At 41.1% G+C, this 24,822-nt stretch overlaps 1 protein-coding gene across 1 annotated transcript in view; it reads left to right on the forward strand.

The window, feature by feature from the left end:
* The first annotated feature begins 561 nt into the window (after window positions 1-561).
* The window catches only part of ARRDC2 (arrestin domain containing 2), a 127,098-nt gene continuing 102,837 nt past the window's right edge, over window positions 562-24,822 (forward strand). The window contains exon 1 of the mRNA XM_044090754.1: window positions 562-1,379. Within this exon, the coding sequence (XP_043946689.1) occupies window positions 1,109-1,379 (271 nt within the window). The 5' untranslated portion in view covers window positions 562-1,108. The remainder of the gene's footprint in view (window positions 1,380-24,822) is intronic.

Here is a 24,822-nt window from a genome sequence, read left to right on the forward strand (position 1 = left end):
GCGGTCCCGTTTTGAGTGAACGCGGCGCGCTTGTCAATCAACACCAGTCGCCAGGTGAATCGACTTTGCCACACCCAAAAGTTACTCGACAATTCTCGCTTCCCTTTTTTTTTTTACAGCTTTGCAAAAGACGATACGTTGAAGATTAACACACTTCATTTCACATGCATTATTTTCCTTTCTTGTTAGCCCAGTCCTTGCCAGCATACATCTGAACTATCCAGAATTTCACAGAACTTCCAAATTTTTGCAAACTTTAGTCCTCACGATTTTTTTGGTGCGGTAAAGCATTGAAAATTAAAGTCACCACGTAACTACATTTAAGTTTGCTTCTAGGCCTTTGGGGGCTTTAACCAAAACTTGGACTACGCTGGTAACGCGATGTCACCTGTTAGGAACCTGTAACTGGTACACAACACGTCTATTTCAGCTTAGTAACGCCAGGTCGGCACTGAGCGTTCGCCAAATTTAAAGGGACACAAAAGTGCGCCACGCCCAAATTGCATTGCTGCCACGTGACCAAAACGTGGGTCTGTTATTGGCTGCTGAGATGACAACTTGTAGATTCTTTTGTGAATTCATAGGAAAACACAGGAAGGAAAAGATGTTGACCCAAGTCAGTGAACCTCTTAGATTTAAACTGATCATCACTGGTTTACAAGCCTTTCATCTGAACACCGATGGAAATGCAGTCCAAGTCAGATTCTCATTGAAAACAAAGTGCGAGCTGAAAATTCAGTGGACTGACTGGGAAGGCTAGTCCGCACAGAAGGGCGTGTGCATGTAATACATTGCATCTGGGCACTATATTTTCTAGGATCTTGCACAGAAATTGGTTCATAGCCATGCAGTGTCAGCCTACGTTATACCACCACTGTAACTAAAGCATTAATTGCAACAAATTGCACGACCCGAATCAATGGGCGCCTTTATTCACAGACGTTTAAGTAAAGCTGTACTCTGAACTTGACCAGATATCTTTGGAAAGGTTTGGTTGCATGAACGAGAGGAGGGCAGACTCCTGCAACTTAACGAAACTTTTCACTCTGCTTAACAACACTTCCTATTTTTCTACAAGTAAAGCACCGAAAAACGCTTATGTGACCAGATGAAGTTCGGCAGGATCCGGAGGTTTTCGGTCCATCTAAACAGTAGCAGAGAGCATAGGCAGGGACAGGTGCTCCTCCCGGGTGAGTTTATTTCGGGCTATGTGCTGCTCGAGCTGATCAGGACAATCAGTGTTCGATCCCTGAAAGTAACAGCGAGAGGACTGGCAGCCGTGCATTGGTTAGAGAGCAGGAGTGTGGGGGCCAACACCATAGACAATGACTACTCGTCGTACGAGGACTACTTCTGGAGATGCGAACAGCTCATCACAGGTAAGGACTAAAAGAAGCTGACATGCAGAAAGAATTGACAGAAGTATTTACTATTGCAACATGCATCTCCACCCCGCATGCGCAGTAGCAAACCCCGTCCACAGTGTAATTTTGTGCACGCTCCCGGAGCCTCATTGGGATCAGCACACAAAACTAAACTAGCTGGTAAACCTGTAATAAGTTTAAGTAACATCATCCCATGTATGTACGATCGAGTATTAATTTATGGCTAAGCTCTTTATTGCCATAGTGGTAACTGTAGAAATTTAATAAGTTGGTGTTCAGTACAGAGTTATGCCCTAGTTATATTTGATTCATTGCTCTCATCGCCGAGAGGGCGATATTGTACTTGAGGGCCTCACAAGATGCGCATTAGCAAGCCCCGCCTAAAACCCACCCCGTGATATGTCATTCATGAATATGCATCCCCTCCGAACGTACAACAAAATGTAAAAAGAAAACAATAGTTTCACAGTGGGAGTCCTTACAAGTACAATATCGCCAAAAAATGATTACATGGCCGCCCCAATACTGCCTTTTTTAGGCAAGGCTCAAAAGACAAACCCGCCTCCATAAACAACAATAATAAACCAAAACTGAGGGTAATGCTGCTCAACGCCGTAAGTCTAGCATGCCTCTCAAGTGTACCTCATTACGGGGAACGTACCTCATTTGGGGTCTTAAAAAGTTTGTTCCTTAAAGTCCCACATTGAAAAAGTTTGTCACACATTGTGTTAGGAATTTTTTTAAGTGAAATCCATGGTAAATAGTAATTAATCATATTAATTCATTAAAGGATCTTCTTTATAAGTAAAACCAGCATATTTTAACCATCCTATGACCTTCCCGGTTAATGTTGTTAGTAAGCCATTAGTATGTGTTCCACATTTTGCCCATTTTTACCACATTATGAAGGCGAGATGGAAGGTTGAGAGCTATGCTCGAGGCTCTCCTTAGTATGGAAGAAATCCACGTATGTGCAGTGACAGAAACCTGGTTCAAGGCTCCAGAGAGCACCCCAGCACTACCAGGCTACAACTCCTACCATACCTTTAGGTCCCAAAACCAGGACCGGAACACAAAAGGAGGGAGTGTGTCCATATTCATCTAGAACACCCACACCTCCGGGCTAGTAGCACAGCACGTGGAATCTGTGACCGTCCAAGTGCAATGACAGCGGGTAAATTGACTGTTCAATTTATAGCTTGCTACAGATCTCCCACCTTGTCTCAGGACGCTCACGCAGCATTCCTAAGAACATTAGAAAGTATGAAGATTCTACCCAACACCATGCTACTGGGTGACTTCAACTATCCAAACATTGACTGGGAAAACTACTCAAGCTCAAACGCCCTAGCCCAACGCTTCCTTGAGTTTATAAACTCAAACGCCCTTTTTAACCAAATATTTACAGCCACTTTTAAAATGTGTTGGAGCAAGGATCAGAGACACCACGGAATTTCTTCAAATCATTTCCGAAACACAGTTAGAACCAGAGTGGTTACGTTGTACAGTGGATGTCACATCACTGTATACCAACATTCCCCACTGGGCTGGATTGGATGCCTTAGAATATTGGCTCAATAGGACTGAATTATATAAACCTGGCTTCAATACTCTTTTGTTGTGTTTGACCGAACATGTATTGACCAAGAATGTTTTCTTTTTCAAAGGTAATTGTTATTTGCAAACAAAGGGGACAGCAATGGGAGCTTCCTTTGCTCCTGTATATGCAGATTTGTTCATGGCATATTTCGAAGAACAGGTCATTTATGATACTTCGCATAATATCTATATAGAAGAAATGGACATCTGGCGTAGATATCTGGATGACTGCTGGTTGGTATGGAGGGCGGATTCTGAATATCTTTTGGAATTTAACGCATACTTGACAGAGAATTCGATTCCCCATTTATTTTCATAACTATGATAAAAATAAAATGATTTTTTTGGATGTTTTGGTTTTCTGCACATCTGATCATACGTTAACTACAGAAATTTATCGCAAATTCCCTGAGAATAATTCACTCCTCCATGCCTCCAGCTTTCACCCTCCCCACATTTGCAAAAACACTCCCAAATCTCAGTTTATGCATGTTAAGCGCATTTGTTCTGACAAACACACCTATACACGATTTAGGGACGATTTAGTTCTCAGATTTCATGACCTGGGTTATAAATTGGGTCAATTATTACACACCAAACATACAGTGGACAATATGAAAAGGGATGATCTTATTTATAAAAATAGGACTCAATCAAATTCCAAACCGCCCAGACTCATAACCACTTATGGACGCAGTACCAACATATTAATACTGTCCAGCAAAACTGGAATTTATTAATATGTGAAATAATTGGTGACAGATGCCTTTCGTAAAGGCAGAAATTTATCTGCTTTTTTCAATCATTTTAAACATTTTGAAGCCAGAAGTACCAATACTACACAAACCACATTATCAGGTGAACCTTTACTGGGCTGTTTTCCTTGTGGACATTGCACACATTGTGCCAAGTTACTTACAACAAAACATTTCAGTAGTCAGAACACCCCTGTAGTGTATGACATAACATTTTTTGCCAATTGTTCCTCGGACTGGAGTCCAAGTGCAATTGTCCTGCATTTTATGTTGGTCAAACTTCAAGACCCTTAAAATTCAGAATATCTGAACATCTCAGTGATATGAAAAATAAGAGAGAAAACAATGCTCTTTATAAACCTTCATTAATACACATTAATGCATGTTTTAGTTTCACCATTATAGATAAAATAAATAGACCCAGAAATAAATTAGGTTGGCATGATTTACTGAATTCCATGGAGAAAAATGGATTATTAAGCTTGGTGGTCTCTCTAAGCCAGGTCTAAATGAGCATTGTAATTAATTACATGTTCCATCCAACTGTTTATAAAATGGTTCTTTTTTGTATGAATCTTTTACACTGATGAAGGCTCTGTATTAAATCAGCCGAAACCGGTCTGTCATAAGAACCTGTATTCTATAATTAGGTGCCTTGTTTGCTGGTCCTTGTTTGGGAACCTATGTTCCACACCTGAGGTAAACTTGTCATTGGTAAGATCAGATCACAAACTAATCACACTGGACATCCACATCCCGACCCCCCCCCCCCCACACAGTCAAGGAAATCAAGGTAAAAAACTTCTCTAAAGCCAACTTCACACTCCTCAAGACCGAGGTGGGAAGTTTCAAAGCTCCCAATCAAATGGAAAATGATGACTCATCGGCAGAATCCTTTACAAGCACATTCTATGAGCACCTTCAAGAATGCATGGACCGAGCCATCCCAAGTAAAACCAAGACCAACTCCTCAAAAAAGAGGAAGCCAGTCTGGTGGACCCCAGCCATAAATAAACCTTACAACAGAAGGAGGAAACTCCTGCAAGATAGAACAAAAACCCAAAATAAGAAGGCATCTCTGATTAACATCAGTAAAAAACTGCGCTCCCTCATTAAATCATCCAAGGCCAACTTCGAAAGAAAAATAGCCAATGACTCTAAGGATAACCACAAGGCCTTCTTTAACTATGTCAAGAGTCTAGGGGCAAACTCTCAGATATGCTCCGAGCTAGTGCATAATGGCCATAAATACACTGAACCAACCGACATTGCCAACATCCTGGCTGACAAGTTCAGTGCAAACTTCATCCCCCCTCTCCACCAAAGGGGCTAGCACCCTTCCCAGTAGAATGTGGTGCTCCAGATATCTCAGACACACAAGTAAAGACAGCCCTTGCAAAGGCCAAAAACACAGCATCAATGGGACCAGATGGTATCCCAGGTTGTGCCTTACACGAGCTTCAAAATGAACTAACCCCCCATCTCAAAACACTATTCAAACTCAGCCTCTCTACAGGCTATGTACCCAAAGAATGGCGTACAACAACAGTTGTACCACTCCAAAGGTGGTGCACAAGTGATCTTGGGAACTATCGCCCTATAAGCTTGACTAGCTTGGTCTGCAAAGCCATGGAAAGCATTGTCATGGAGCTCATTAACAGGGACATTGGGAACCTGCAGACACTGGACCCCACCCAGTTCGGCTTTGTTAAAGGCAGATCTTGCCTACTGAACTTGGACGACTTCTTCAAAACAGTCACCGAGGCCATAGATAAAGGGAAGGTGGTCCTCACAGCATATCTGGACCTCGCTAAGGCGTTCAACACCATCCCACACTCGGGAATCATAGACAAACTCACCAGCTTAAATATCAACCCCCATGTCACGAGATGGGTTGCCAGTTGGCTCTCAGACAGAACCCCCACGGTAAGAGTGGCAGGCGCCATGTCTGACTCTAAATCATTCTCAAGTGGAGTCCCACAGGGGTCAGTCCTGGGACCCCTCCTGTTCGGTATATATTTCTCCGAAGTACAGGCAAATACGAAGGGACTGTGGCTAACCAAGTTTGCAGATGACTGTAAATTGGGTGCAATAATTTACTCTCCGGCTGACACAGACATCCTGCAAAAAGGTCTCCGAGACAAACACATGGTGTCAAAGTCACGGCCTCAAGCTAAATGCCAAAAAATGCATAGTAATCCCATTTGGGAAAAACAAAGTACCTACAAACTACCACATAGATGGGAATCCACCAAGTACAGAAGAAGTAATTAGGGCCCTGGGTACCCAAGTAGATAGCATGCTCTCCTTTGAGAACCACATAGCCAAAACGGTCAGGAAATCCTTCTATGTGGCACACCTGATCACAAAGGGTTTCTCATCCAGATCCAAGGAGGTGATTGTGCCCCTTTACTCCTCACTCATTAGGCCCATAATAGAGTACAATGCCCCATTTGGGATGTACCTCACTAGACACCTGCAACAACTAGAAAGACCACAGAAGTACCTCACTAAGAGGATTAAGGGCCTTAAACAATTACCCTATGAAGCACGACTAAAAAAGCTCCAGCTCTTCTGAGTCGCTTACCGTCTGCTCAGAGGCGACCTATACTTGATCTACAGGGTCATGTCAAACCCTGAACTAATGGATATGCTTCACCTCAAAAAAATTAGATCCCTCAGAACCACTCGTTCTAGCGACTTGAACCTATGCACAACAATAAACAGGACATACTGGAGGGATAGCTTCCTGTCCCAGCGACTCCCCTCACTCTTGAAATAGAATCCCAATCCATATTTGACAGAGCTCCTCTCTGACCCTCTTCAAGAGAAATCTTGATAAGTGGATGGGTAATCATAAGTTCTACCCTGGGATCACTTCAGGAGCCCTGTTAGACAGAGGCCCAGGTTGGCTAGGCTTATAAATGCCCCTGGGCAGATAGCCTAGTACTTACCTATGAACATCTGTGCTTATTCTGAGTACATTTATTTTATGAGCACACTGTGCTCCACGTTGTGACCCTGAGGAGGAAGCTTTAGGTAAGACTGTGGTACTTTCTTTCTACGCTCTTATGTCCACTTCTTTTATTACTGGTTATTTCAGCTTCCACACACACACACATTCGTACCTACTTTTTTTTTTTTTTGAGACCAGACCGGAACATATATATAAAGGTAAATGTAATCGATAAGACTTTTGAAAATGTAGCATGAAGTCTGGCTTATTTATAATAGCGATTAATACAGCTATACTTGTAAAAGCCGCCGAGTATTGATGTTTTATAAAACTTCCTGAATTAGTTACATTTGACTCCACGCACAGTGAAACGATTGTTTTGAGAATAGGACCGTCACAGGTCAGTTTTTCGTAATTTACAGACTATTGCACAGCCTGGGTCCACCGCATCTGTCACTCAATTCGCAATATGCCCACTTCTGCGCGAAACGAAGTGGTGAGGCCCTCAAGTACAATATCGCCCTAACAACTTCAACTAGGAAGTCCACAGAATGGTTAGATGCATTACTTCATACTTATAAAATGTTCTTTTGAATTAATATGATTTTTATTTACCATGGATATCGGTCAAAAAAGTTCTTAACACTGACAGACCCTTTAAAAAAGCAATGTGGAACAATGAGGAAAAATTGACTTTTTTAAGACCTGAAATGAGAAACATTTGTTGTAACGATGCACACTTGAGAGGTACGGTGGTACCTGATTTTTGTGCCTACTGTGCATTCACTACCAGCGCAAAAAAAATGCTGCGCATTATCCATATTTGTCAGGGACTGTATCACATCTGACTAATTTATTTATTGCCATTTATTTACCAGGAAAGTCCGATTGGGTCACAAAAGACCATTTTCAGCAGAGGCCTAGGGAGAAAAGCTCCACTTTTAACAAAAATTAAAAAAAAAATCAAAAACCTGTCATCACTAAGGGCTCTTCATCCAGAAAAAAAGAGGTCATTATCCCACTGTACTCATCCCTCATTTGACCCATTGTAGAGTACAACGCCCCGTTTGGTATGTACCTCACAAGACATCTGCAACAGCTGGAAAGGCCGCAGAAATACCTCACTAAAAGAATCACAGGCCTAAAGCAGATGCCCTGTGCTGACAGTTTAAAAAAAACTCCAGCTATACTCTGTGCATATCGTCTACTCAGAGGCGATATATGCTTAACATACAAGGCCATGTCAAACCCTGAGCTGTTGGACATGCTCCACTTAAAGAAATCCTACTCTCTCTGAGCCACATGCTCCAGGGATCTAAACATTATCACAATGAAGAAAACATGCTGGAGGGATAGGTTCCTGACCCAGAGACTCCCTATACTGTGGAATAGACTGCCCATACATGTCAAGCAGAGCGCCTCCCCGACGCTCTTCAAAAGGAACCTTGACGATTGGATGGGACCCCTGGGATCACGTCAGTTGCCCTGTTAGAGTGGGGTCCAGGGAAGTAAATATTGTGGGAAGAAATAGCCAGGGAATTGTTATGGCTAGGCTTGTATAGGCCCTAGGGCCGATAGCCTAGTACCAACCTATGAACCTATAAGAAACAGCTGAAATTATACATTTCAATAAATAAACAATATTGTAAGGCACAGAGATGATGTACTAAAAATGTTACAAAGAGAACAATGAGAAAAAAAATATGTACAATTCTGGAGAGTGTTCTTTTAGCAATTCACAGAAGCAATAAGTAAAAGTCATGAGTTTAGTTCAGTTGTAAATATGATGGGGGAGAGAAATTAGGTCATGTAAAGTAGTAGGGAGGGCAGGGTAGCCAAGTGGAGATGGGTAGAGAATCTGTTTAGGGGTGGAGAAAAGTAGACAATATGTATGTTCATCTGGGTGAACAGCATAAGCAGAGCCATGAGATTAAGATGCTGGACGGAAGGACAGTAGGTTACAGTTCTAGTAGCAGTAAAGGCTATTTCCAATTGTGTTTCGGGTTTGTAGATGGTGAAAAGTTATTTATTTTTAGAACAAAGGGGTCTGTTTGTGTGATAGGAAGGAAGAAGACAGTTTAGTGCAAGACAGGCATGAGGTTTGTAAATTATGTTGTGGGCAGTAGCTAGTTGTCTGAAGTCCAGGTAGTAGGGTAGTTGGATACTCGGAGACCCCAATAAGGAGCTCTTACAACTCCAGCTTACCTTTGGCAAAGCAAGCCTCCAACTCGTATTCTGTTACAGATTCCCATTATTATCTCCATATGATCATGCAAACTTTCTGGAAGTTCTAGAAGATATTCCTAAAAGTGATCATTGGTGACTTCAGTTGCCCACCCATAGATATGGAGCACTTGCACCTCTAATGTAGGGTATGCTTAAGGTATACTTCTTAACTGTCCAGATTTTTGCATCATAATGTATTTTGTTTTATTTATCTGCATACATTTGAGTTTCAGATGTCATATCCTTTAGAAAATGCATATTAACACAAATCCTGTCATTTTAGCAACGTAAGTTTATAGGGTAACATTTAAAGCTTGTCCCTGATTTTGGGATTTTTCTCCCTGTTATTTTTGGCTTTGTCCAGCTTTCTTGTTCTTGGAAGTTGAGAGGTATGGCTTAAAGAATTTTAGTTTTGATAAACAGAAACTCTCTGGATTAGCGTGTCCTAGAACCATTAAAGGCAGACACATTCTTGAGCTGGTCCTCAGTAATACAGCCCACCTGTTTTTACCCCTCTAGTCTGTCCTGCACCAATTATGTGCAGTTGTTGACTTGAAAACATGTACCCTCAGAACTTCTATTCTCCCAGAAACTAACACCAACCACCCTCTTTAAAGAGTACAAAAAGTCAAATTTTACATAATTTATATGATAAAAATCACTAAATTTACTCATGGCATTACTACAATCGACCCCAAATGCGCAGCCTGGTAAAAAGGATCGTTAATGCCCATTTAGATTAATGCACTAATCCAGCAGTCCCAACTAGAGTCAAACACAATGGAGATGTAAAAATAATTCCCCTGGTGGTCAGTTACATTAAGTAAATTTTATACAGTGGGGAAGAAACTCCTTAAAACACAAGGTAAGGCTAGAACATCCCAGTATGAGGACAGTAGAAACAAAATCTCACCAAGAAACTAAGTAGCACTGTAAAGATGATCAGAGCAGCCCACAAATGGAGATCAGTGTCTAAGGTGAAGGGTAAGTAAAAAATCCCTCTTTAGCTAACTTAGAAAACTAAGAAATGGTGATCAACAGTTCTCTGAACTTTTCTACAATGGGGATTCCACTCCAAGCCAGATGATATTGTAAATGTACTAGCAAAAAAGTTTTACTGCAAACTTCTCTTCCGAAATTCCCATCCCGATTCCACATATCTCAGAAAACCCCTACCATAACAAAGGAACATGTTCTTAAGGTAGTCTCAAAGACCAGAAATGCTTCCTCTGTGGAGCTTATTAACATACTGGGTTGCTTGGTACACAGTGTCAAGCATGCATTTGATTAACCCCTTATTGACCTGTTCATGCTACGCTTACCCACAGGCTGTGTTTCCAAATCCTAGTATATGGCTGTCGTGTTGTCCCCCCCCCCCTCAAGAAAGGGTGGACCCACCATGGACCTCAGAAATTACAGACCTAACAGCCTTATGTCAAAGAGTGAATTATTACCAGTCTCAGTAATTATGATATCAAAAATCTCATTAGGCTCAAGCCGTAATAATTTGGCTTAATGTGCCTGTTAAATCGGCGATATTGTAGTTGAGGGCCTCACCAGATGTGCAGTAGCAAGCCCCGCCCCAAACCCACCCCCCATGATATGTCATTCATGAATATGCATTCCCTCCGAATGTACAACCAAAGAAAAAATTCACTGACATTGACTTCACTCCACAGGGAAAACTACTGGGCATGCTGCAATGGATAAGGTACGGCTGAAACTCTTTGTGAGGTGTGTTGTACTGAAATCCCAGACTGCTAGCTCTCCTGCTATACCTACAAGTCAGCAGTACTGGGCCTTGCTCTGGAATGATCAGCTTCAGTTATCAGTAGAAATGTGTAGTGGTGGGGAGGGGACCTAAAAGAAGATGTGATTAGGTTTGCAAAGTAGCCGGAGAAATGGCAGTTTTGATACTCAAACAATAGTACATTTGAGAAACAGAAACCTAATAAAACCTAATAAAAAAAAATATATAAAAAAATTGTAACCCCCCACCCCCATACAACTGATGTTATTTAATGCGCACACAAGTCTGTCAAAGCAAATCCCTTTTTTAATGCTCCTGTTGACATCATAAGGCAAAACACAAGCTACAGGGTGCAGTATGATATTTCACTTACATTAGCTTGTTAAGCTAACTACAGCAGCGTACTCTTTCCAACAACTTCAAGGGAAATCTATAATCCTTGCATACTTTTTTTGATACATGATGCACTTAATTTCTTCCCTACGTAGAGTCTGAAATTGATCATTTGTGCTCAGTCCTCTACCCCAGTAACTTAACGAAACACACTAGGACAATTCGCGAACTGGTCCCGTTTATCCGTTAAATACACTATGAAAGTACGGGAAACTAATACCATAACCCAAACTCTAGGACAAATTCAAAAAGAATCAGGAACACTTTTTAAAAACCGGGTTGTCACTTAATTTGCGACACGCCCACATCTGCGCAAAACGAACTGGTGAGGCCGTTAACTACAATATCGCCGCACTCAAGTGGTCAATTGTGGTCATGCTGTTCATACTGTTTATCTTGATTTGGCCAATGCATTTGATACCCTACTACATGGTAAAATTGTAAAATAACTATAGAGCTTAAAAACTGACCCCTATGTGGTAAGATGGATAGTCAACTGGCTGAAAGAACACAAATTGTCCATGTAGCAGGTGTCCCTTCTAACAGGATAAATGTGACAAGTGGGGGTCTGGAAAAGATCTGTGTTTGGTTCATAGGTTCATACTAGGCTATCTGCCCGAGGGCATTTATAAGCCTAGCCCATAGTTATGTGGCTTTCGCCACCCCTTTAGTTTGAATAAAAACTATGCCTATCATTTTTCTGTGCCTCTGTCAAGCAGTGACACTGAAGTAATCCCTGGGGTATATCTGCGATCTCCCATCCATTGGTCAAGATTCCTCTTGAACAAGGCCAGCGAGGTGCTCTGCCTCACATGTACCGGGATTTTGTTCCACAGCATAGGGAGTCTCTGGGTGATGAATCTGTCCCTCCAGCACGTTCTATGGTGATGTACTGTTCAACATTAACATCTCTGATCTCAAAAATGAAAATCAGGATCTCTGATTTACCAAATGTGCTGATGATTGTAAACTGGATGTATTTGTCAAAACCCCAGAAGATGCTTGTAACTTTCAGAAAGAGCTTATAAGAGCTTTACTGGAAAAGCTCACCCCGTCTCTGCCACAACTAGCTGTGAGGGAAAGGGTAGTTTGCTTTTGTGTTTTGTATTTTTGTATTACTTTATTGCTGCCTTCTATTTCATATATTGTGATTTGTTTTCTTTACAGTGTGTGACAGCTTGGAATTTGTGCTTGTATTCTGCTCCTGGTAAGAGAAGGAGCAGAGTGTGTTGATTCCTGACTGTTTTTGGATGGGCAGTGAGCATCTGTGCTTGACATTCTTGGATTGATCTGGTTGCTATTCAAGGCATCTACCAGGAAAAGGCTACAACAAGCCTACAGGCCCTTTATCATCTAGGACAAGATTGTGGAGTACCAAACAGGCTATGGCTTGCTTCTCATCTTGGGATTGATGCTAATGTTTGCTTCTGGTGAGAGAAGAAGCAAAGGAGCATTGTATCCCAGCAGAGTGAAGCTGTGATTAGACCGGCACTAGTAGTAGCCAGGCAGTAGCCATTCATGCGACTCCCCTCTTTTCATCATTCTTGACCACTAATTCTTTGTTTTCAGTAAGTACAGCTTGATTTGTTCCTGACTTCAGAATATCTGCCTAAACACTACACTTCATCTGTTAGTTTCCCCTGAAGTGCTTGGCAGTGTCCTGTAGACACAGACATCTTGAGTTACACTTTTCCTGTAAAAGCACGATTGAAATTTCACCAATACCTAGTTGCACACAGCACTAGTTTGCAGTGACCAGCACTGTCCCCAGAGTTGCAAATCAGGTACTCCTGACATTGCATTATATTCTCACTCCAACTGGTTAATCGATTTAAAAAGGGTCTGTTGCCATGGATATGAAATTTCCCACTACTTTCCTTACCAGCTTGGTGGATGTGGGCATCCTGAGGCAATATAGAAATGTCCTCATGTTTACTAACAGCCATTTAATTCTCAAACAAACCAATATGGTATGTGAGAGACATATTTACACAATGTCACTGGAGGCAAAGCTTTCACATAAAAGTACTTCTAACATCAACAAGGTTGTCAGTAGTGCACACGCTGCACCCATCACACTCAGTTCAAAGCAGACATACAGACCCACATATGCGGAGGCAATTAAATGAAACCTTCCTAAACCCCAATGACTTCTTAGTTGAAGTACACATAACAAATACCCTCAGCAGCCCCTAATGCACTCCTTCAAAACACCTACATCAGCGCATACAGTCACATCTCATGGAGCCTGTACGTCTAAGTCCATAAGGCAAGCCACCACACAGTCCAACATTCTGGTCATTGGAGACTCCATTGTGAGACACACTGATGTCCTTCTTGCCAGGCTGAATAAGGAGAAAGTCAGTTGCTTATTTGGGGCTAGGATCTGCCACATTACGCATGCACTCAGGTCATTGGACAAGTACCAGTCCATGTGGGTGTAAATGACCCGAGACAAACCTCCCTAGACTAAATGAAAAGAGACATGGAGCTCTCGGAATGCATGTCCCAGGCTGGTATGAGCCTATCGCTGAGCAGCATTTTACCTTCTCCAAGGATGATGCCACAATATGAACACAATTTGAATGACTGTAATTAATAACTGGCTTAGTTTCTGGTGGTATTTTAAGGGGGTGCAAAATTTGTCAGCATGGAAAGAGATGGTCAACAGACAATGCTGCTTTGCCAGGGATAGTCTGCACCCCCCCAGGCTTTTGAATACTAGCTAAAACACTGTCTTCTCCCATAGTACGTTTTTAGGCAAACTGAAAATATTTTCGACATAGGTTGGTACTAGGCTATCGGCCCTATGGCCTATACAAGCCTAGCCATAACAATTCCCTGGCTATTTCTTCCCACACTATTTACTTCCCTGGACCCATGGCTAGCAGGGTGACTGACGTGATCCCCGGGGTGAATTTCCTTTCTCCCATCCAATCATCAAGGTTCCTTTTGAAGAGGGCCAAAGAGGTGCTCTGCTTGATAAGTATGGGCAGTCTATTCCAGAGTCTGGGGAGTCTCTGGGTCAGGAGCCTATCCCTCCAGCATGTTTTGTTTATTGTGATGACAATGTTTAGATCCCTGGAGCGTGTGGCTCTGAGGGATTGGGATTTTAAGTGCAACATGTCCAGTAGCTCTGGGTTTGACATGGCCTTGTATGTTGAGCAGAGATTGCCTCGGAGTAGACGATATGCGACAGCGATCAGCACAGGGCATCTGCTTTAGGCTTGAGGTATTTCTGCGGCCTTTCCAGTTGTTGCAGATGTCCTGAGAGGTACATACCAAATGGGGCGTTGTATTCTATGCTAGCAAATCAAAACCAAGAAAATCTAAAGGTATTACTGCTCAAAGCTAGAAGTCTAAACAAAAAACTCCACTCCCTGGAGATTGCTGACATCTGTGCAGTCACTGCAACATGGTTTAAAGGTGCAGGAGCACACGGACAGTGCAAGGCTATAATGCCTTCCACAAATTTAGAGTAGCTACTACACAGACAATGGGCTAAAGGTAGAGATATATCTCTATTTACATCAAAAATAAATATAAGGCTGGTCAAACAGGACAATCCACTTGAGGTACTCCATGTTCAAATCATCATAGGCAAAATCCAATACCACTTCCTTGCAAGTTATAGATCACCCCTATGCCCCAGAAAACCCATACCATGTACTTAAACTTATTGGAAACGCTCACTGTCCATCCCCATGCCATATTTATGGGAGACTTTAATTACCTCACTGCTAACTGGAAATCCTATACAACACCAAATGAACAGGCACAGAGATTCCTGGATTTTGTAAACACAAATTCCCTGGACCAGACTGTCAATACACCAACCAAGGGTGCAACCATACTGGATCTGGTCCTCACTAATATAGGAGAGTGCTGGACACCCCCTAGTGTAACGTCTTTCCTGGTAAGGTCAGATCACAAAATGGTCTCCTTTGAAGTAAAAATGCAACCCGGACCCCTAGCTAAGCCTGGAATAGTCAAGAACTACTCTAAGGCTAACTTCCTGCTATTACGTGATAACCTAGCAAAATTTGAAGCCACCATAAATCCTGAGAATACTGCTGCCTATGCAGAACTGTCCACAGAAACCCTATAAAAGCATGTTAATAGCTGCACAGAGGCAGCTGTACCCACCAGGAAGAAGTACAGAACTAACTGAAAAAACAAGCCATCCTGGTGAATCACAAAATCAATAGGCTGTAAAACAGAAGGAAGAAAATTGTGGCAAATTTAGGAGGTGCAGCATCCTGCAGGATAAAAGCAATCTCATCAAGCTAAACCATTTGGAGGACAAATAAAGTCTACCAAAGCCAAACTGGAAGTAAATTTGGCCTCCCAGGCCAAGAACAACTACAAGGTATTCTTTAGCTATGTCCTCATCCTCAAAGGCAATACACAATTGTGTGCAGAGCTAACCTATGGAGCCACCTATACTGAGCCAGGAGGTATAGCAAACCTACTGGCCAACAAATTCACCTCCAACTGTACCCCCCCAACCTTCCCTCAGGAAATACCATCAAATATAACTCCCCCTGCTATAACTAGGGACAGGTCCTTAATGCTCTTGCTAAGGCCAAGAATATCAGTGGGCCCAAATAATATCCCAGGATGCCTTCTAAATAGCATGAAACATGAACTATCAGGCCCTTGAAATTGCTATTTAACTGTAGGCTACAAAAACACTTTGTAACTCATAAATGGAGAACAGCAACAATCATCCCTCTGAACAAAGGTGGGCCATCTACAGACCCTGGAAACTACAGACCCATAAATATCACTAGTCTTGTATGTAAAGCCGTGGAAAGAATTATCATGGAAATGATCAATAATGATTTAGTAAACCCCCAGAAACTGGACCCAACTCAGTTTGGTTTCATCAAGGACAGGTCATGCCTACACAACCTGGTGGACTTTTTTGAGAAGGTCACCAAAGCAATGGATGAGGGCAAATTGGTTCACGCTGCCTACCTTGATCTGGCCAAGGCATTTGACACAATACCCCACTCCAGCATTATTGACAAACTCAGGAAATTAGGTACAACCCCGTATATCGCCCTGTGGATAGCCAACTGGTTCACAGACAGGACCCAGGAAGTTAGAATTGGGGAGCTACCTCTAGAATGAGTCCAGTCACAAGTGGAGCCCCTCTGGGATCGGTCCTTGGACCACTCCTTTTTGACATTTACTTCTCAGACGTCAAGGCCAATGTCAATGGCCTCTAGCTGGCTAACTTTGCAAATTAGGAGCTGTCATTGAATTCCTCACCAGCTCAAGTGTTCTCCAGGAAGGGATGACACAGACAAACAACTGGTGTCAGAGCCATGGACTAAAACTAAATGCCAAGAAATGCATAACAGTATCCTTCAGAAAGTCATCCACCCCTGGTAATTGTCATATTGACAACACACACATTAGAGTTGGTCCAGTAGTCAGGGACTTAGGGACACACAAACCATAATCTATCGTTTGACCATCATGTGTCTATAGTAGTGAGGAAAATCATTCTATGCTGCTCAGCTTATAAACAAAGGTATGGCATCTAAGTCCAAGGAAGTCATTGTTCCACTTTATTAGGCATTCATCAGGCCTGTCGTTGAGTACATTGCCCCCTTTGGTATGTGTCGAACCAGGCATATCCAACAAATGGAATGTCCACAGAGGTTCTTCACTAAAAAAATACAGGGCATAGATAAAATGTCCTATGTAGACCACCTTAAGGCCATATCCCTGTATTCTGTCTCCTACAGGCTGTTGAGGGGAGATCTATGCCTGGCATGCAGTGCATTGTCAGACCCAACTCTGGACCTCCTGCATATGCACAAAACGGACAGCACTAGAATGACCCATTCAAAAGACTTTAAACAAACCTTGCCTGTGATATAAATATGACCTGCTGGAGAGACAGGTATGTATCCCAGAGACTACCCCGTCTCTGGAACAGGCTCCTCATTCATGTGAAGCAGCGTTCCTCTGTAACCCAGTTCAAGTGTAACTTGGACAACTGGATGGGGAACAGGAAATTTATTCCTGGCTTGGCACCAATGTCTCTAATGGACACAGGCAGCCTGTAAATGGTTCATCTCCCAGGCCCCTGCTTGTAAATGCTTCATCTCTCAAGCTTCTGGTTACACTTATCAAGGGTACCAGAACTTGTCAGAGATTTGGGATGCATGGCTAGGGTTAAAAAGGTCCTTGTGGTCATTAGCTTAGTAAACACCTGTGAACAACATAAACAAATGGTGCATAGAACAAGGGTAAAACTGAATGCTAAGAAATGTAGTATTTTTTCCATCAAAAAGGACAAATTAATGCAGCTTACAGCACTGACAACATCCCATTGTTAAATAAAACTGTAGTTAGAGGTCTGGGCCCCTGGCTATATAGCCACCCCTCCTTTGATCACCTTATGGCTACTGTAGACATTAAATCCTTCTGTATATCATAACTACTGTCCTAGGGTATCTCATCTGTATTCAGGGGAAATAATTGTTCCCCTGTATTCAGCACTAGCCAGGTTCACTATAGATGTGTAATGCTCCCTTTTGGCATGTACCTTACTAGACATCTGAAGCTTTTCACGTTTCTTAATATATTCCCCCCAAAAGATCTTCAGTCTAAAGAATCTTGGAGGCTGAAAGATCTATTCCTTGTTTTACACACTCCAGAGCGGTAATTTATGGCTCTACTGTAGTGTTGTTAGACCCTGTTTTCCTTGACCTCTCTTTTCTCAACAAGTCAAGTTGTGCAGTTAACACTGGAACAAAAGCTCTTGACCTACAAGTGCATATAAAAAAATAAACACGATGGAGAGAGAGGTTCATTAGCCTGCTTCTCCTCCTCCTCCTACCCTGCTATAATAGATGTCGACTGCAGGTCAGGATCCACGACTGATTGTCTTTTTTTTTTTTTTAAAGGTAACAGTTATTCTGAAATTTACCCCAGGTTTAATGGGCTTCGCCCTCCTGAAAAGAAGGAAAACCCTGGAGGTGGTTGTTTGACAGTGCACACATGATCACCGACTGATTAGCCTCCCTATACAAAGAAAGACGTCTGCAGTGTATTCGTGCTTTAGTAATGAGTTCCGTGGAATTCTAGGACAATTTACATGAAGTGCATCAAGCTTGTGTGGAACACTACTCATTTAATGGATAACGTGCTTGTTTGTACAATTGTATTTGTATAAATGTGGCTCAAGGGTTAGCTGCTCCTTCTTAAACCTGACCTTGGCCTAGTAACTACAGTCTGCTTAAGGAATGTACTTGGACACAATGTGCTACTTGTGGTTCTGACAATTAAATTTGTGGTTACAGAATACAGCTCATATGTTCATATGTGAATTCTAGGCTAACTGCCCTTGTGAGCCATTTTAAGCCTAGCCAATTTCCCTTTGTACTCAAAATAACTTATTTGATTAGATTTTGGACTTGCCTGTCCCGTAGTTGATAATTAATTAATACCCCTAATGAGAATAACTGGAATCATACCATAGATAATTTGAGGGGACCCATGCCTGGGATTAAGCATTTAGGAAATGCATCTGTCCAAGTGGGCAGTCCTGGAGTAAATTTTCTGTTTCCCATCAATAGTTCTAAGTTGTCCTTGAAAGTAGACAGGGTTGAACTTTGTTTTAGGTAGGTGGGAAATATACCTGTCCTGCCAAACCTGTTATGTTGTAGAGCAGCGGCTTAAAATCATTTACACATATAAGCTTTAGGAAACTGAATGACCATGGATGGTTTTCATCAAGATTTAAAGAATTGTGTAAATCTGCACACACCTGCTTAGCTTAGCAAACCCAGGGGTTATGATTCATTAACAAAAGTCATTGTATATAGTTTTATGTTGTCTAGAGCAAATAGCTAAGCTACAGAAAGCAGTTGAGAGAGATGAATAATGGAGGAATGTAGGAAAAAGATAACAGCATAGGTGTTCGTAGGTGGGTACTAGGCTAGCGGCCCTAGGGCCTATACAAGCCTAGCCAAAAAAAGGTACCCTGGCTTTCGCCACCCAACAAAATTATTTTCCTGTGCCCCTGTCGAGCAGAGCCACAGAAGTGATCCCCGGGGTGAATTTACCATTTCCCATCCAATCATCAAGATTTTTCTTGAAGAGTGCTAATGAGGAGCTCTATTTGACATAGGTAGTTTGTTCCAGAGTATGGGAAGTCTCTGGGACAGGAATCTATCCTTCCAGCATGTTCTGTTTATTGTGGTGACAAGGTTTAGGTCCCTAGAGTGTGTAGCTTGGAGGGACTGGGATTTCTTTAAGTGGAGAATGTCCAACAGCTCTGGGTTTGACATAGTTTTGTATGTTGGGCAGAGATCGCCCCTCAGTAGGCGATATGCGATGGAGTAAAGCTGTAGTTTTTTGAGACGGTCTGCATAGGGCATCTGTTTGAGGCCAGTAATCCTCTTTGTGAGGTATTTCTGTGGTCTTTCCTAGCCAAAGACCTTCTGTGTTGGCCCAAACAGGAGAGGACCCAGGGCTGAACCCTGTGGTACTCCACTTGTCACTGGTCTGCTGTCGGATTTGGAATCCGCTACTTTCACAGTGTAGGTTCTGTGATTACTGAATGTCCTAAATAAGTGTTCCAGATTGTTACAAGATGATGTAATCCATAAAATATTAGTATACACAGACAAAGCAAGCAAACCTAGACAGGACATGTATGACTCTGGCTGTGGCAATCAGGAGACCAATACAGTATGTTTTAATAATGGATAATATTTCACTGTAGGGAGCTGCATAGCAAATCCTTCACTTTGCAACCTATATTTGCTTCTTCCATGTGGTATTTTTACTATAAACTGAAACCCACCACTCCATCCCCAAACAGTCTTCCCCCTGAGTGACTTAAACTAGCTGCAGATATCATAATATACCCCAACTCCATTCTTCTCAGCAGATCAAAACAAGACTTATACTTCTGTCACTATCGGAAGCAATTCTATGTGGTATCCTTTCACAAGAACGTAACTCCTGTTGAGCTATCTAAATGTAGGTGAACTGCCATTCTAACCCTCTAATCTTACTGCAGAATTCAACAAAAATGTATGTGTCTAGCTACCCCCTTTTTCTTTCAGATAATAATCTCCTCAGCCCACCTCTTTGTTCCTCACACAGCACAGGTACTGCTTTTGTATTGTTTCTAAACACCATCCACCATTACAGAAACAACAACAATCTGGTGTCATCAGTCTTGCTTGTCCTCTCCAATGATATTTCTCAAAACAAGTTTCTTATCAAACTCTTGCACATAGGTCTCTCTTCATTCTCCCTCACCTGGTTCAAATCCTACCTCACCAACAGGATATGGAAGTGTCAGATGTCTGTATGCTATGTCATCCCTTCCAACCAAACCAAACCAACTGGAGAACCCCAAGATTCTGCCCTATGTCCTCTGTTATTTAATGCTGTCATCAATGACCTCAAACGGTTAACTCTGCCATCATGTGCTCAATTAAAACATTACAAGAACTACAACCCATCACCCATTGTTCATATGTAACAACCTGGCCAAAATACTCTAACCTACTACTTAAGCCCAGCAAAAACAAATACTTCCTATTCACTTCCAAAACTAACTTTTCCCCTCGCATCCTCCAAGGGTACCATCATTAAAACAGCATTAGATACTAAACTCCTTGGTCTGACATTTAATAACAGACAACAACTTGATGTATACATTTAATAATAAATCATCAAAAATATGAGTTGGTCGACAAAGCCATACATTTTCATACTGACTATACTTGGAAATATACAGTGGATATAAAAAGTATACACACCCGTTAAAAATGCCAGGGTTTTGTGATATAAAAAATGAGACCACAGTAAATCCTTTCAACTTTTCCCACCTTTAATGTGACCTATAACCTGTACAATTCAATTGAAAAACAAATCTGTTAGGGGAAGAATATAAAAAAATATACAATAAGCTGGTTGCATAATTTTATGTGTGCACACCCTTAAATTAATACTTTGTTGAAGCACCTTTTGATTTAATTACAGCATTCAGTCTTCTTGAGTAGGAGTCTATCAGCATGGCACATCTTGACTTGGCAATATTTGCCCACTCTTCCTTGCAAAAGCGCTCCAAATCTGTCAGATTGTGAGGGCATCTTGTACACAGCCCTCTTCAGGTCACCCCACAGATTTTCTATTGGATTTAGGTCTGGGCCATTACAAAACTTTAATTTTCTTCTGGTTTAGCCATTCTTTTGTTGATTTGGATATATGCTTGGGGTCATTGTCATGCTGAAAGGTGAACTTCCTCTTCATCTTTGTAGTGGACATCTGAAGGTTTTGGGCCAAAAGTGACTGGTATTTGGAACTGTTCATAATTCCCACCACCTTGACTAAAGCCCCAGTTCCAGCTGAAGAAAAGCAACCCCAAAGCATGATACTGCCACAACCATGCTTCACCGTGGGGATGGTGTTCTTTTGGTGATGCAAGGTGTTGTTTTTGCGTCAAACGTACCTTTTGGAATTGTGGCCAGAAAGTTCAGCCTTGGTGTCATCAGGGCATAACACATTTTCCCACATGCTTTTGGGAGACTTGCTGTATTGTTTTACAAATTTTAGCCGGGCCTGGATGTTTTTCTGTGTAAGAAAAGCCTTCCATCTTGTAGCCCAGACATATGGAGAATATTATCACATGTAGTACACAACCAGTACTTGCCAGAAATTCTTTCAGTGCCTTCAGTGTTGCTGTAGGTCTCTTGGCAGCCTCCCTGACCAGTTTTGGTCTTGTCTTTTCATCAATTTTGGAGGGACATCCAGTTCTTTGCAACATCACTGTTGTCCCATATTTTCTCCACATTTTGATTACTGTCTTCATTGTGTTCCATAGTATATCCAATGCTGTAGAAATTTTTTTGTACCCTTCTCCTGACTGATACCTTTCAACAATGAGATCCCTTTGTTGCTTTGTATGCTTTCTGCGAACCATGGTTTTTGCTATAGCAAGCAACTGAGTAAATGTCAGGAAAATCCTACTAGGACAGCTGAACTTTATTTGGGGTTAATCAGAGTCTCTTTACTTTATGGCAGGTGTGTACCCAAGAAGACTGAATGCTGTAATTAAATCAAAAGGTGCTTCAACAAAGTATTAGTTGAATGGTGTGCGCACTTATGCAACCAGCTTATTGTACATTTTTTATTTGTTATATTTTTCCCCTAACAGATTTGTTTGTTTTTCAATTGAATTGTACAGGTTATAAGTCACATTACAGGTGAGTTTTTTTGAAATGATTTATTGTGGTCCCATTTTTTTATATCACAAAAACCTGGCATTTTAACAGGAGTGTGTACACTTTTTTTATAACAAATGTCTGCTTATAACTGCCAGTAACAACACTAATGAAAATGCACTGCACAAGCACTGTGTTGCAAAACTATGAAACTCCCTTCAGAGTTGCACTGAAGTATTAACAACCCTTATCATTTCAAAGCATTACTAAGACACACCTCCAAAAAATGGACATGCCCTTGGTAGCCCCCACCAGGTAAGCCATTTCCTTTAGTAAGACAGGAGTTTGATGTTTTCTAAGTTTCCCACAATTTTATTGTTGATGAAACTGCTGCAAGGCAATTCGGCAGAAAGTTGAAGGCTTAGGATCAAAACATCTCTCTATAGAGTGCTAGTACATGTCTTTGTGTATTAAAAAGTCTGCACAGTTTTTTCTACAGGTATATCCACTGTGTCTTATGGCTGGGTCCACGTCACAGTTTTTTCCCTTTCATTTTTCTGATGTATTCAAAGACTACTTTAATACCTTTTTTCATCGTTTTCCAAAATAAAGAATAAGCGACAAAGTGACGGAGGTGAATTACATTCAGATACAGAAAACCATGAATACATACATATAATACGTACTATATAACAAAAACTAGTATAAAAATATTTAAGAGACTAGCACTATCTAATAACAGGAAGCTGTGCATCTAACTGCTATCTGTATCTCTAAATAAGGAAAGCCAATTTAAATTACAGGAAGAAAAAAACAGTGCAGTAAAGAAGATGAAAGGAAGAGAAAACATGAAAAGGAAATTACTGAGGTGTTTATTATAAATATTTGTAAATCCTTTATGCCCTGATATTATACTAAAAATATTTTTATGTAATAACCTCAATTTACTTAGACTCTTAAATTAACTGGTTCAGATAAAGTTCTTAACATAACTGTATTGTCTTTCAGGTAAATTATATTTAAAATAAGCATGAAGTTATTAAATGATGGGTTTCTAGTTTCTTGTGATTAGGTTGCTGGGAGTAGATAAAAATCTTTTGAGACAGGAACTGTATCAACAGAAGCTTAAAAAAGATGTCTAGAAAAACTAAAATTGTTATTTTAATGAGCTTGAGTTTTTTTCTTACAAAATGCTGCAGTCGGAAAACATAAGGCAACAGTCGGCAGAAATGAGAGATACTTGTCCAACATACACTAGGCTCTCAAATAAACACTGTAGATAATATCATAAAAATCACTAAAAGCAACAGGCCATGGCTAAAGAAACATTTTGCACATGGTTCACGTTCACAAAATAAAACATATAAAACATGAAATATATATATATATATATATATATATATATATATATATATATATATATATATATATATATATATACATCCATAAACATATAATATATATATAAAAATCCATATACACATAAAATACTATTAAAACATCTCTGCATAAGAATGACCTAGACTAATACATATAAACAATCATTTAAGCAGGTCCCTCCCTAAAAGAATAGGTTTGATGTTAATTTTGTCATTGAGACCCTTCCCTGTACGAGTCTCACAATCCATTCAAGTTCTTTGGTCTCCACTTTCAATTTCATGTCTTCCCCTCTACAATTATCCTTCACTTTATCTACCACCATAAAGAGAAATCTGTGTGTGTCCCCATAAGCCTTAACATGCATTGCTAAAGCATTGGCCTCTGCCTCTCTACCTATATCATACAAGTGCTCTCGCATTCAATCCCTAAGCCTTCTGGTTGTCATCCCAACATAGAATGACACACAGATCAAACAGTGAGCCAAATATACAATGTTGTTGCTATTATAATTAGCTGAAGGCCTAAACTTAAAAACTCTATTCATATCTGGTGTTTAAACTCCCCACTGACCTCTATATGTGTACAAAAATTACATCTGTTACAGGGTAGGGTGCCACCTAGTGATTTGGCAGCATCATCCTTCAGTACAGGGCCATCCCAGTGTTTGCCACACACCAGTTTGACTGCACCTTATCCTATCAGTCAGGCCCTTTTTCGTGACCGCTTGCATAGCAGCGTTCGCATGAAATGGAAGGCGTCGTAGGAGAAGGAGCAGCCACCTTTGACCATCAAGAAAATGTGGCTACAAGGGGGCAAACGTTAGTCTGGAACATTTCGCAAAGGTTATTAAATGAGACTGAAAACAAACTGCTGAATAAAGGTACGTCTTTTATTCCGGGCAATAAAATGACAGTTACGGACAATATTCTAGAATTGAAAGCTTTCACATGTAATGTTAAAGTTGCAATACGGGGATGCTGGTAATAATCTGTCTAGGGTTAATGTTTTCAAGAAACCTAGTGGGTATGTTCCCACTAATAATGCAGTGTTAGATGCCTTTGAGAAGGTGTGTATCAAATAAATTTATAGTTTGTATGACTGCAATGTACATAGTAAATATTTTAACAACTTGAGTAGAGAAGAGAGGACAGCTTTAGAGTGTCTACAAAATGAC

Source organism: Protopterus annectens, chromosome 13.part0, assembly GCF_019279795.1.
Source record: "Protopterus annectens isolate FY-2018-M chromosome 13.part0, PAN1.0, whole genome shotgun sequence".
In the NCBI taxonomy this organism is placed as follows: domain Eukaryota; kingdom Metazoa; phylum Chordata; order Ceratodontiformes; family Protopteridae; genus Protopterus; species Protopterus annectens.